Source organism: Chrysochloris asiatica, unplaced genomic scaffold, assembly GCF_000296735.1.
Source record: "Chrysochloris asiatica unplaced genomic scaffold, ChrAsi1.0 scaffold00234, whole genome shotgun sequence".
Taxonomy (NCBI): domain Eukaryota; kingdom Metazoa; phylum Chordata; class Mammalia; order Afrosoricida; family Chrysochloridae; genus Chrysochloris; species Chrysochloris asiatica.
The window spans coordinates 193,862-207,957 of record NW_006408752.1 but is presented as its reverse complement, the minus strand read 5'-3'; the positions used below and the strand labels follow the sequence as shown (position 1 = coordinate 207,957).

Genomic DNA, 14,096 nt, shown 5'->3' with positions numbered 1-14,096 from the left:
GATATTGTAATCATTGTAATGAAATGATGAGTGTAAAACTGGTGTTCCCCCAGGTAAACTATCACTCAATTCAAAATAAAAACATTAAATAAAAAAAAAAAAAAAAATTAAAAAAAAAAAAAAAAAAAAATTGTATCTCTAAAATCCTATAAGTTGTTCTAATGAAACAAATTAAGATATGGAAAAAATGTATTTTATATCAAAATGTGTATTATGGAATTTTTACTATATTTCACATTTACTTTTCCAGATGTTAAATATGTAGATGTAAGATTATTTAAGCTACTAATTTACTTTTCATGGGGTAAATGCTTTATGAGAGACTACCATAGTGTTAAAATGGATACTGCTATGGTACTGTATGTTACTCAAGAGCATACAACAACAAAAATAATGTTAAAATAATAGCTGACATATTCACTAATCTTTTTAGTCACAGTGTGACCAAGATAATTTGATTCCAGTATTGCAAGGATACAACACAACTGCTATTCTCAGGTAGTGGTTATTTTATAAACTCTACTTGTCATGTGGAGGCTTCCTGGTGTGGAGCTGTGGGTTAATGTGCTGGACGGCAAAGTCGATTTGAACCTCAAGATCCTCAGAAACCCTATACTGAGTCGATATGGGTCGGAACCAACTCAATGGTACCTAACAACAGCAACAACTTATCATGTGGAGTCCTGGTGTAGTGCTGTAGGACAAGCCTTGAACTGCAAGGTTGGTAGTTCAAACTCACCAGCTACTCCTCAGAAACCCTATACAGGGTTGCTATGAGTCAGAATCAACTCAACGGAACATAACAATAAACAACTTATCCCGTCCCTATACAGTCTTTTCAACAGAACATGTCTTGTTTTTTTCAAACAAAATATACTTAGGCACTGACTATAAAATCTCTAATAATAATAATTGACTCGCCTCAATATATACATAACTACAGCACTATAGAATACCACTATAAAATTCAGCCATAGAGAGAGAAATAGAATTTTAAAACACGCTATGACATGGAAAAGAATCCTTCAATAACAAAAGTCTAGACGTGAATTTTTTCTTCAGTTCTCACAGGTTGAGAAATGCTGAGCGTGTTCCTCCTTTTTTGGTTTTCTGACTCCAGATCTTAGCACGTTTTGTTGTAATACTTAGCTTTATCTTCTTGAGCTGATCTTTGAAATTTTTTGTTCAGCTCTTGTACCTCTTCATTTATTCCATTTCCTTTAGCATTTCTACGCTGGAGAGCAAGTTTCAGGGTCTCTTCTGACATCTGGAAGCTCATCTGAAACCTGTCCACCATGGGTGACCCTGCTGGTATTTACAATATCAGTGGCATAGCTTTCAGAATCACAGCAACTCACAAGCCACCAGTATGACAAACTGACAGACAAGTGGTGGACTTATACATGTAGCAGGTCAAAATACCAATTGAGAGGGAATGAGTGTTCACACCAAAGATCAATCCTATCTACACTTTACACAGGGTTAATAGAGAAAGGAAACTTAGACATTGGCTACCTAAAATGGGAAGGCTAAAAAGGCACAAAGTGTCTGGCTTACAGGTTTTCAAGAGGAAACTGTTTCAGACTGTACAGGTGAAGGCAGAATTTCCACTGAACAGTTTTCATCTGGTCTAGACGGATCTGGTGAAAGGACATGGGGATAAGATTCTTATGATTCAATAATGAGTAACTGTTATCATGAATAATTGAGATTGTCACAACTGTAAAGGTAAAAGTTTTATAGCATAAAGGATGAAGTAGTTAATCTTACATTCCAGGAACAGAGAACCATCAAGAGAGAAAAGCACGAGTAGAATGGGAGACCCTATCCCAAGAATATCTTTGATATCATCCCATGCAAAACGGCTGCAACCATACATTGACAGAGAACTTTGTCCAAGCCAGATTCAGAAGAGGTCGTGAAAAAAGGGGATATCATTGCTGACATCCAATAGATCTTGGCTGAAATTAAAGAATACCAGAAAGATATTTGCCCGTGCTTTATAGACCAAGCAAAGGTTTCGATTATGTGGATCATGACAAGCTATAGACAACATTGCGAAGTATGAGTATTCCGGAACACTTAACTGTGCTCATGAGGAATCTGTACATGGCAGTTGTTCATGGCAGTTGTTCGAACAGAACATGGGAACACTGGTTTTAAATTAAGAAAGGTGTGCGACAGGGCTGTATTCTTTCACTATACTTATTCAACCTGTATGCTGAGCAAATAATCCAAAAAGCTAGGTTATATGAAGAAAAATGTGGCATCAGGACTGGAGGGAGACTCATTAACAACCTGCGATATGCAGATGATACAACATTGCTTGCTGAAAATTAAGAGGACTCAAAATACTTACTGATGAAGATTAAAGAGCATAGCCTTTGGTATGGATTGCATCTCAATGTAAAGAAAACAAAAATCCTCACCACTGGACCAATAAACAACATTCTTATCAATGGAGAAAAGACTGAAGTTATCAAGGACTTCAGGCTTCTTGGATCAACTATCAACACTCATGGAAGCAGCAATCAAGAGATCAACCGACGTATTGCATCAGGCAAATCTGCTGCACAAGGTGGTTTTAAAGTGTTGAAGAGCAAAGATGTCAGCTTAATGACCAAGCTGCACCTGACCCAAACCATGGTATTTTCAATAACCTCGTATGTATGCAAAAGCTGGACAGTGAATTAGGAAGACCACAGAAGAATTGATGCTTTTGAGTTATGGTGTTAGAGGAGAATATTGAAAGTGCCATGGGCTGCCAAAAGAACCAACAAATCTGTGTTGGAAGAAGTGCAGCCAAAGTGCTCCTTGGAGGCCAGGATGACTAAACTTCGTCTCTCATACTTTGGACATATTGTCAGGAGGGACCAGTTGACTGCAGGAGAAGGATTATTGTGTTTGGTAAGGTGAAGGGTCAGAGAAAAAGAGGAAGACCCCCAGCAAGATGGATTGGCAAAGTGGCAGAATCAATGGGCTCAAGCATGGCAACAATTGTGAGGTTGGCCCATGACCGGGCCATGAGTCACTATGAGTCGATACCAACTCGATGGCACCTAACAACAACTTTACACTAAAATTACCCCTCCTTGCTCTCTCTCAACATGTCATCAGAATCAATATTTCAAACTCTAAAATTGTTTTCCACTTTCCACCCTTTTTAATCCTGTCTCCCACTTCTGCAGAACCTGCTTGTTTCTGTTCTCCATCTAGAATCCATTTATCCCTATAATTACACAATCTGTCAACCCGATTCTTAAACTTCTGCAACTGTTCTATAGCATTCCACCTGTTTCTTTTTCTTCTTTTTTTAAGCTTTTATTGTGAATTGAGTGATAGTGCACATGGGAGAACATCATTTTTGCACTCACCCTATTGTTTTTCATTTCATAGCAATGATTACAATTGCTTCTGTGCATCATTCAGCAGTATTTTCTTCTATTCCCTCTGTTTTGTTTTGTTTTATTTTATGTACACAAAAATACCCAGAACATATAATCATTTAAACAACCACAGAGCACATTCTGCAAGCCTGCCCCTCCTGACTGCGAGCACACAGCCTTTCTCCTTCCATGAGTCTAAAGTCTTCAGCTGCTCCTTCTTTCCATGTCCTCATCTCTGCCTCCATCTCTGGTTTTGTTGCTTCTCTGGGTAGGGTCCCACATTCCACACATATTCTTCTCTCTTGATGGTCCTTGGGTCCTCTGTTCCTGGAATGTAATATTTACTACTCCCCTTTTATGTTATAAAACTTTACAGTTGTGACAATCTCAATTAGTCTTAACAGTTACTCACTATTGAATCATAAGAATCTTATCCCCATCTTCCTTTATCAGACCCAGCTACACAAGACGAAAACTATTCCGTGGGGATTCTACACCTTCGCCTGCACACTGTGAAACTAAACTCCCTCTTGAAAACTTGTAAGCCAGTCACTTAGTGCCTTTATAGTGCTCCACCTGTTTCTTAACATAGCACCAAGCCAATATTTTTGCCAAGTCACCTTGGTCCTGCACCATTAATGTATGCTCTCTTCTAGCCTGCTCCTGAACCCTCGCTATAATTACAGTTACTTTCAAAGCTTCAACTCTGGAAACAACTCTCAATCCTAAATTCCTAGCCTTAATTTTCAAACTAAACATCAATTCCAGGTGACTATGAGATAGCTCCAGCTGGATGTTCCACCTTTTCAAATTCATCTGTGAATCAATATAAACGAATGCATAGAAAAAGAAAGATAGTTGTAAAGATGTAAGTGCATACAACTTGCACAATATAAAAAATGTGAAGATCCTGGGTACCTCTTTTAATACATAGATAATTGTGCCTGCTAGCATAGTGATTACGAGTTGGGCTGCTAACCTCAGTGTCAGAAGTTCAAAACTACCAGCCGTTTGGTGGGAGGAAGATGAGGCTTTCTACTCCTATAAAGATTTACAGACTCAGAAACCCTACTCAGGGTCACTATGAGTTGGAACCGGCTCCACGGCACACGACCACGTCTCATAAAGGAGTCCAGGTGATTTGATGGCTCAGCATTCAGCTGCTAAATGAAAACTCAGCAGCTGAAACTCACCAATGACTCCATGAATGCATAGATCTAGCAATTTTCTGTCGTAATGATTAAAACCCACTGACAGCGAGTCAAGTCCGACTCATAGCAAACCTACAGAGGGTTTCCAAGATAGACAGGCTTCATCTTTTCTCACAAAAGAGATAGTGAATTCAAACCTCTGACCTTGCAAGTTAGCAACCCAATACCTACAATGCAGTGCAAGAAGGGCTTCTGCCTAAGAAATTCCTATAGGTCAGTTCTATACTTTCACAGGGTGGTGGTAATGGTGTGGCATGCAGTTGGTGATGACTCACAGTGACCCTGCATAGGGTTTCCGAGGCTATAAATCTTTACAGAAACAGAAAGCCTCATCTATCTCCCAAGGAATGGCTGGTAGTTTATAACTACAGACTTTGATGTTAGTAGTTCAACTTGTAACCACTATGTTGCCAGAGCTCTGCTCATATAGGTTACTAAATGTTAGAACTGACTCGATGGCACACATCAAGAAGAGACCTGCCAAGTTAAGTATTAAGTTAGTTAATTCATGTAAAGTGCTTAGAATAATGCTGCTGCTGTCGTTAAGTGTCGTTGGGTTAGTTCCACCCAACTCAAAGTGAACCTGTATAGGATTTCTGAGGAACACCTGATGGGTTTGAACCACTGACGTTGCATTTAATACTCCCTACAACGCCACACCAAGAATGATAAACAATAAATACTATACACGTGTTTGCTACAATTATAAATATAATATTCAATATTATGCATAATCACTATGTAATGTATACACAATATGCATTTGTATTATACAATAGACATATTTCATAATTTGGGGATGGACACCCCACTGTCAAAGAAAGGGGCAAATGAACAAGTGTCTGAAACAATAAACAATAAATGTTAAGAAAAGCTGATGTACCGGACAATTCAGGCTGTCAATATTAAACTTACTGCCCCAACGCCAAACTCAATTCATTCCCCAGCACACGCTACACCAAAGGAGGGGGACTTGTTGATATACTTTTCTAGACCATTTCCTGCAGTCCTGGTATGGCGCTGCAGGATAAGCACAGGACTGCAATGTTGGTTTGAACCACAAGGACAGTAGTTTCTAACTCACCAGCTGCTCCTTGGAAACCCGATACAGGGTTGCTAGGAGTCAGAACCGACTCAATGGCACTTAACAACAATAACAACAACCAAAAAAGCATATTTCCTAGGGCAAAGATTAACAGGAAGAACATTAATCAGGTTTGCAATAAGATACCAAGCTTTCTCGGATGTGCCCTTTGGTCATTTAAATGACTATATATTTCTAAATGTTTTTGTGTACATCAAAAAAAAAAAGAGGGAATAGAAGCAAATACTGTTGAATGATGATGCATGGAGGGGATTGCAATCATTGCAATGAAACAAAATATGACAGGGTGAGTGCAAAACTGACGTTCTCCCATGTAAACTATCACTCAATAATAAAAGCTTCAAAAAAATTTTTTTTTAAAGATACCATGCTTTCTCACTGCTTTGCTCTGGTTAATTTTGCTGGCAAGAACACTTTAAATATTTACTACTGCCACACAAAATAAAACAACTACCCCAGCAAAACATGACCATATCTGGAATATAAAAACAAAACTATAGCAGTAGCTTGCTCCTGAAATAAGGCATCTAGTTTACTTACTTGTGTATGCAAGCTCACTCTCGCTCTCTCTCTCTCTCTCTTTCTCTCTCTCTTAAAAGTCAGGGCTAGACCAGAATTTAAACTAAATTGGGCAGAAACAACTGTAAACTCAACAAGTTTACGGTCATTCAACCAGGCAAACTGATTTCAATTTTACTTTTCATATTCTCAAAACTCAAATTCCAAAGGATTATGTCTTACTTGTCACTCTATTTTACCTACATTTAAGATTATTGATATTTTAATTATAACAAAAATCTAATGATACTTATATGTTGTTGTCATTAAGTACATTCGAGTCAGTTCCAAATCATAGCATCCTTGTATAGGACTTCCGAGGAGTGGCTGGTGAGCTTGAACCACCAACCTTGTGGTTCAAGCTGACCTTGCAGTCCAGCACATTAACATACAGCACTACACCAGAGCTTACATATCTTGGGCTTATTGGAAAGTAATCGAAAAGTGTATGATTTTTTTACAACAAAAGGAGGTAAGTAGCAAAATGTACCTCAATGTTTTTACTGGCCACATTCTTGACAACAGCAGGAAACAGTTCTGATGCATTCTTCCCTTTTGCAACCATCTGGAAAAGAAAAGTGTAACATTAGGGCTGAAACTATTCGCCTTTTAATTAGTAATTTGAATAGAAAACAGATATTATGGGAAACTCTACATACATTTACTATATACAAGGTAGTCACGGTGGTGGTGTACCATGGAGTCAGTTCTGACTCAACGATCCTGAATAGTGTTTCCTAGGCTGTACATCTTTATAGGAGCAGAACGCCTCATCTTTCGCCCATGGAACAACTGGTAGTCTCAAACTGCTGACCTTGAGGTTAGCAGCCCAACTCATAACCACTATACTACCAGAGCTCCTTACAAGGTTGTTGTTGTTGTTAAGTGCCGTTGAAACTGTTCCAACCCATAGAGACCCTATATACGGTTTCCTAGGAGCAGCTGGTGAGTTTGAACCACTGGTGGTGTTCAAACGGACCTTGCAGTCCAGCGTATTAAACCACAACACCACACCAGGACTCCTTACAATATAGTCGCAACAAATAAATAGCCTCATACGCATTTGACAGTTGGACAGTGAATACAGAAGACCACAGAAGAATTAATTCATTTGAGTTGTGGTGTTGGAGAACACTATTCAAAGTACCATGGACTGCCGAAAGAACCAACAAATGTGTCTTGGAAGAAGTGTGGCCAGAGTGCTCCCCTGAAGCAAGGATGATGAGATCTCTCATACTTTGGAACTGTTGTCAGGAGGGCAAGGTCAATGGAGGACATCATGCTTGGTGAAGTGGAGGGTCTAGAAATAGAGGGAGACCCCAACAAGATGGACTGACACAGTGGCAGCAGCAATGGGCTCAAGCATACCAATTGCATGGATGGCAGGGTTTCATTCCGCTGTGCATGAAGTCGCTGGGAGTCTGAAAGGACCTGAAAACACCTGACAACAATAAATCAAGAAATAACTATGGAAGTAAGTGTTGTTATTATGTGTCACTGAGTCGGTTCCAACTCATAGTGACGCTGTCTAGGGTTTCCGAAGAGTAGCTGGTGGGTCTGAACTGCCGAGTTAAGCTACTCTTTTAAAATACATCCCATTTCCTTATAAGAGGGATTTTTAAGAATATTTTCTGAAACCACCTACCTATCATAAAAAGTTCATGAAATGCTACAGATAACAGATCTTTATACCATTTAGACAATTTTCTCATCTGTAAAGTAAGCATAAACTCAAAATGACATCAACTGGATTCCAACTCACAGCAACCCTGTAGAAGAGACTAGGACCCATACAGATCCCAAGGCCGCAAAGCTTTAGGGAAGGGGGCTGTCACTGCCTTTTCCTACAAAGTGGTGGATGGGTTCTAAACACCAAGCTTCCAGTTAGCAGCAGCGTACTTAGCCCACTGGACCAAGAGGGTTTCTGCCAAAGTAAGAACAGGGCAGGAACAAATGCTCTCCTGGTGTGGCGCTGTAGGATAAGCACTGGACTGCTAAGCTTCTCCTCAGAAACCCTATGCAGGGTCTGTAAGAGTTGGAACCCAATCGACAGCACTTAACAACAAATAATAAGGCCCTTTCATTCAGCCATTCAATGATTCCCTAAAATCAGATATCTGTCCTAATATATACTAATTCGAGGGATGTTAACATATGAGGTAGAAAAAAAAATCAATAACCATATTCATTCAATAAACACTTGTTGAATATGGCATACTAAGAACTACTTTACACCGCTCATTTGTCACATTTTCATACTTTGGTGACTTGTGTGTTGCCGTGACGCTGGAAGCTATTTGAAATATCAGCAGTGATATTCACGGTGGACAGGTTTCAGCTGAGCTTCCAGACTAAGCTACACTAGGAAGAAGAAGAAGACTACCTTGGAATGTGTAGCCACAGAACAATTGATACATTTGAGTTATGGATTAGAGAAAAATACTCAAAGCACCAGGGACTGTCAGAAGAACAAACCAATCTACCTAGGAAGAAGGGCAAACTGAATGTTCCTTAGAAGCCATGATGGTAAGACTTTGTCTCTCATACATCGGACATGTAATAAGCGGGACATCATGCTTGGTAAAGTGGAGGGAAGACCCCCAACGAGAAGGAATGGCACACTGGCAGCAGCAATGGGCTGAAGCCTAACAATGATTGTAAAGACAGCACGGGACCGGGCATGATTTCATTCTACTGTGCACAAGGTCACTGTGAGTCACACCGACTTGACAACACCTAACAACAACAAGTAATCTGGGTCTTGGGAATTCAATCATGACTAATACAACAAAGCCCTTGCCTTTAAGGAGCCTATCTTCTAATTGGGTCGGGAGGGAAACAACAAATAAATATAATATGTGAGATCCTAATAGAAATGAGTATTATGGAGAAAAATGATGCTGGTAAGGAAATGGAAAGGGCTGGGTTAGCATGGGAGTGGCTATTTCACATAACAATGTCCAGTCTTTATTTGCACATGGGCAACCACAGGGAAGAAGCAGGACAACTCTTGTTTATGGGGAAGATTGCAATCATTGAGATGAAACAATATGTATGATTTGTTGAATGTAAAACTGATGATCTTGTCTGTAAATCTTCACTCAAGTCACAATTAAAAAAAAAAAAGAAAACAAAGGAAGAATTTCCAGCCTTTGTTTTAAAGCAGAGACCTGAGGGAAGTGAAGAAGTTGGTGTCATGTGGCTACATGTAAGTAAACAGATTTTAGGCAGGGTGTGTTCTAGCATCAAGTGACCAGAGACTCTGAATGACTTCTAATCTTCCTAAAACAAATAATATCCTACTAAATAACCTGTAATATGAAGTAACATGTAAAAGAATTTCCTAAGGGTCTCAACTATCACAGAAACGTTCAAATTTGCTCATTATCCCATGAGTGCAAAGATAAGCAAACTAAACTAAGAAAAATATTCATCACCAAACATTTTGTAACAGATAATACATGAAAGACATCAACAGACTGGAATAGTCTGCTTCTCTGAAGGCTGAAAATAATCAATGCCATTTTAAACTTTAAAAAAAAAAAGCTTATTATGAAACATACATCTCACAGTTCTCTTTAGCTTTAGCACAGCTCACCAATCCAAGGTAACACATGGACACCTGCTACAAACACTAGGCAAATACTTCTCAGAAATATGAAGTAAAGTAATATATGCGTGTTTCAACTTCAGTCCTGCTGTGTGGTAACTGAATGTAAGATTCTGAACTTGGTAGCTTTGCTCCCCTAAGGATGCTTTGATATACATGAGACTTTGTTCAACATAGGAAACAGTGAAGAATTACTCCAGGATTCTTAAGAAGCCTTAGATATTATCAAAGAAAGATAATAAAATGAACTGTGACTGTCATTATGCTTTCTCAGTGGTAACAACTGCTGATAAGATTCTCTACTGAATCGTAGGACTACCGACTGTGAAAGACAGTCAGCAGCGTACTGCCAGCACTCTGATATATTTGAGAATATAATGTAGTGAAACAAACACATAACATTTATAATCCTGGTGTTCAAAATTTAGAAATGTTTACAAGTTGTTAGCTACAAAGCAAAGGCCCTAGTACTACAAGTACTACACTGTGATTGTAAGCAATCATAACATTCCACATTCAAGGCTCATGAATTCCAAATTATAAAGAAAAACTGAAATTTTTCAAATTACTTAAGAAAAGACAAGGAATTTTGAAGCCAACATTAAAAATCTGCTGACTGACTTACAGTAAACTACTTCAACTCTAAAGATGTGTTAATACAAACATACACATATAAGAGCATGAAAAGTCATGAGTCAGTACGGACTCATAGCAACCCCATGTACAACAGAATGAAACACTGCCCAGTCCTATGCCAACCTCACAAGCGCTGCTACAGTTGAGCCCATTGTTGCTGCCACTGTGCCAATCCACCTTGTTTGGGGTCTTTGTCACTGCACCTCCACACTACTAAACATGATGTCCTTCTCCAGGGACTGTTGTTGTTGTGAGGTGCCATCGAGTCGGTACCGACCCATAGTGACCTTATGCACAGCAGAACAAAACACTGCCGAATCCTGGAACAATCTCACTACTGTTGCCACACTTGAGTGATCGATGCTGCCACTGTGCCAATCCATCTTGTTGGGGGTCTTCCTCTTTTTCTCTGACCTTCCATCTTACCCAGCATGACATCTTTCTCCAAAGACTGGTCCCTCCTGACAATATGTCCAAAGTATGAGAGACGAAGTTTGGCCATCCTGGCCTCTAAGGAGCACTCTGGCTGCACTTCTTCCAAAACGGATCTCCAGGGATTGGTCTCCAGGGACTGGTCCTTACTAAAAACATGTCTAAAGTATGAGAGATGAAGTCTGGCCATCTTGGCTTCTAAGGAGCATTGTGGTTATACTTCTTTCAACATACATTTTTTTAGAAGCTGTTCAATGTTATATTTGAAATCTGTATTTCCTAGTAAGGAATAATAAGAAATGGAAATTTCAAATAGAATGTCAACAGTATCCTAACATAAAATACTTACGGAAAATATTTACAAAATAACTAAAGCTAAAATTTAACACTAAAACTATAATTTATGCTGAGAAATGAAAAGAAAAAATAAATAAATGGGTCCTAAGCCAAGAAAACCAACAGATCTGTGTTAGAAGAAGTGGAGGGTCAGAGAAAAAGAGGAAGACCCCCAGCAAGATGGACTGACAAAGTGGCAGCATCCATGGGCTCAAGCGCGGCAACAATTGTGAGGTTGGCCCAGGATCAGGCAGTGTTTCTTTCGTTCGGTTGTGCATAGGGTCGCTATGAGTCGGCACCAACTCGATGGCACCTAAAAACAACAAGACCAAATAGTGTCCAAAATATCAATTATCCCAAAACTGACTTATAGATTTAATGCAACCCCAATATAAATCACAACAGGAGTGTGTGTGTTGCGGGGGGGGGAGTTGGTTGTGTGCTATGGAGTCAGTTTTGACTCATAGTGACCCTGTATAGGGTTTCTGCAGCTGTAAATCTTTATGGGAGCAGAAAGCCTCATATTTCTCCATGGAACGGCTGGTGGTTTTGAACTGCTGACCTTGAGATTAGCTACCTGACTCATTACTACTGACTTGTTAGCACTAGGCTACCAGATTTTGCTAGTAAGTTACAGAAACCCAAAGATTGATATGTTAGTGAAGGGACAGAAACAGAAGCAGTTTCAGTTGTGGAGAGAGGAGGATTGATTGGATTGCCATTTGTTAAAAAGAAACTGTGACCCCTAATTCAGATCATAAATAAAGATTAGTACAAAATGGATCCTAGACTTACACATGTAAAACCTAAAACTATAAAGGCTCCAGAAGAAAGCAGGGGAATACTTTGCAACCTTGGAGAAGACCAAGAAGATTTAGGTAACAAAAACATGAAAACCAAAATGAAAAAAAAAAAAAAACACTTTTTTTTTTTTTTTGCTATATTGGACTCGATTAAAATTAAACTTCTACTCTATAAAAGAAATCATTAAAAATAACAAGGGGTAAACCATAGATGGTAAAAAAAAAATAGTCATAATACATGTGACAAAGATTTACAACCAAAATACATAAAGAACTCAGTGATAATGAAACAATCAACCCAATAAAATACTCACAAATATTTCACAAAATAAAAGGCACCAATAACCAATAAACTTATTTACATATATATAAAAGTAAACACGCCCATCATTATTCATTAAAAAAAGAGAAATTTAAGCAATTACATTCCACCACACATCCGTCAGAATGGACATAAGTTGTCTGGCCAAATCACATTGTACCACAAGTAACATAAAGAAGCCCTTAAAGATTATATACATGCAAATTGCTACAATTTGATGAGCTTGACCTATACTCATGGATGAGCTATTAGTTCAAAATACCAACAAAGAAGGAAGGAGTCTTCACATCAAACATCAATCCTATTCCCTCTGTATACAGGATAGATAGGGATGGGCAACTAATAGATAGGGATGGCTACCTAAAATGAGGGGATGTTAAAGGCACAAAGTGACTGGTTTACAAGTTTTCATGAGGGAGTATAGTTTAAAAGTGTGCAGGGGAAGACAGAGTCCCCACTAAATAGTTTTCATCTCGTCTAGTGGGTCTGGTGAAAAGAGATGGGGATAAGATTCTTACAATTCAATAGTGAGTAATTGTTATCATAACTAATTGTGACTGTCACAATTGGTAAGGTAGAAGTTTTGTAACAAAAATGGGGGAGTAGTTAATCTTATAGTCCAGAAACAGAGGACCCTAGGACCATCAAGGGAGAAGAGCACAAGTGGAATGCGGGACCTTATCCAGAGAAGAAGCGACACCGGAGATGGAGGCAGAGATGGGGACGTGGAGAGAGAGAGAGAGCAACTGAAGACTCTAGATTCATGGGAAGAGAGGGACTGAGATCTGGTGGTCAGGAAGCAGACTTGCAGAAGGTGCCCTTTGGTGGTTTAAATTATTATACATGCCAGAGTGTTGTTGTTGTTGTTGTTGTTGTTGTTGTTGTTTTAAAGATAAAATGAATACAGAGAAATACTGTTAACTGAGGGTTATAGTCTTTCACCATACTTATTCAATCTTTATGCTGAGCAAATAATATAAGAAGAAGAACATGGTATCAGGATTGGAGGAAGACTCAATGAACAACCTGCAATATGCAGATGATACAATCTTATTTACTGAAAGTGAAGAAGACTTAAAATGTATATTGCAGCTTGCACTGAACTGCGAAGTCTGCTTGAGCCTCAAGGCTGGCAGTTAAAGCTCACCATAAACCCTACACAGGGCCACTACTGGTCAAAACTGACTTGACGGCACTTAACAACACCACCACTCTTTATCAGAACACACTGACACAAAGAACATACTGATACCCACTATCATCTTTCAGGAGCAGCTCTAGTCTGTACACATGGGCTTACAATGAGTCAAAACAGCAACTAACAACTTTTGGGATACCAGCAAAAGAAAGTACTGTAGTCTCTTCGGCTCAGAGTCAGTGACATAGCCACAGAGGACTAGAGTGGAGAGTAAAGCATCCAGCTGATAAGAGTGGGCATATGCACAAGAACACCCACACTTGCAGATAATGCCCACTTGACCTGGCCTCAATGACTGCATGATCAGAGCTCAACTAGAAGAAGAAAGAAGAGGAAAAAAGAGTAATCTGATACAATTTGATGAACTTGACATACACCTATGGATGCAGTAGCTCAAAAGAGGGAACAAATCTTTATAGCAAGGATCATTCCCACACCCTACATACACAGAGTAGAAAAGGATGCGCAACTTGGACATTGGCTACCCAAAATGGGGGGT

At 39.2% G+C, this 14,096-nt stretch overlaps 1 protein-coding gene across 1 annotated transcript in view; it reads right to left on the bottom strand.

Annotated features, from left to right (window-relative positions):
• The window catches only part of LOC102820845 (AP-3 complex subunit beta-1-like), a 370,338-nt gene that overhangs the window by 284,976 nt on the left and 71,266 nt on the right, over positions 1 to 14,096 (bottom strand). The window contains exon 3 of the mRNA XM_006873299.1: positions 6,751 to 6,825. Coding sequence (XP_006873361.1) covers positions 6,751 to 6,825 — 75 coding nt within the window. The remainder of the gene's footprint in view (positions 1 to 6,750; positions 6,826 to 14,096) is intronic.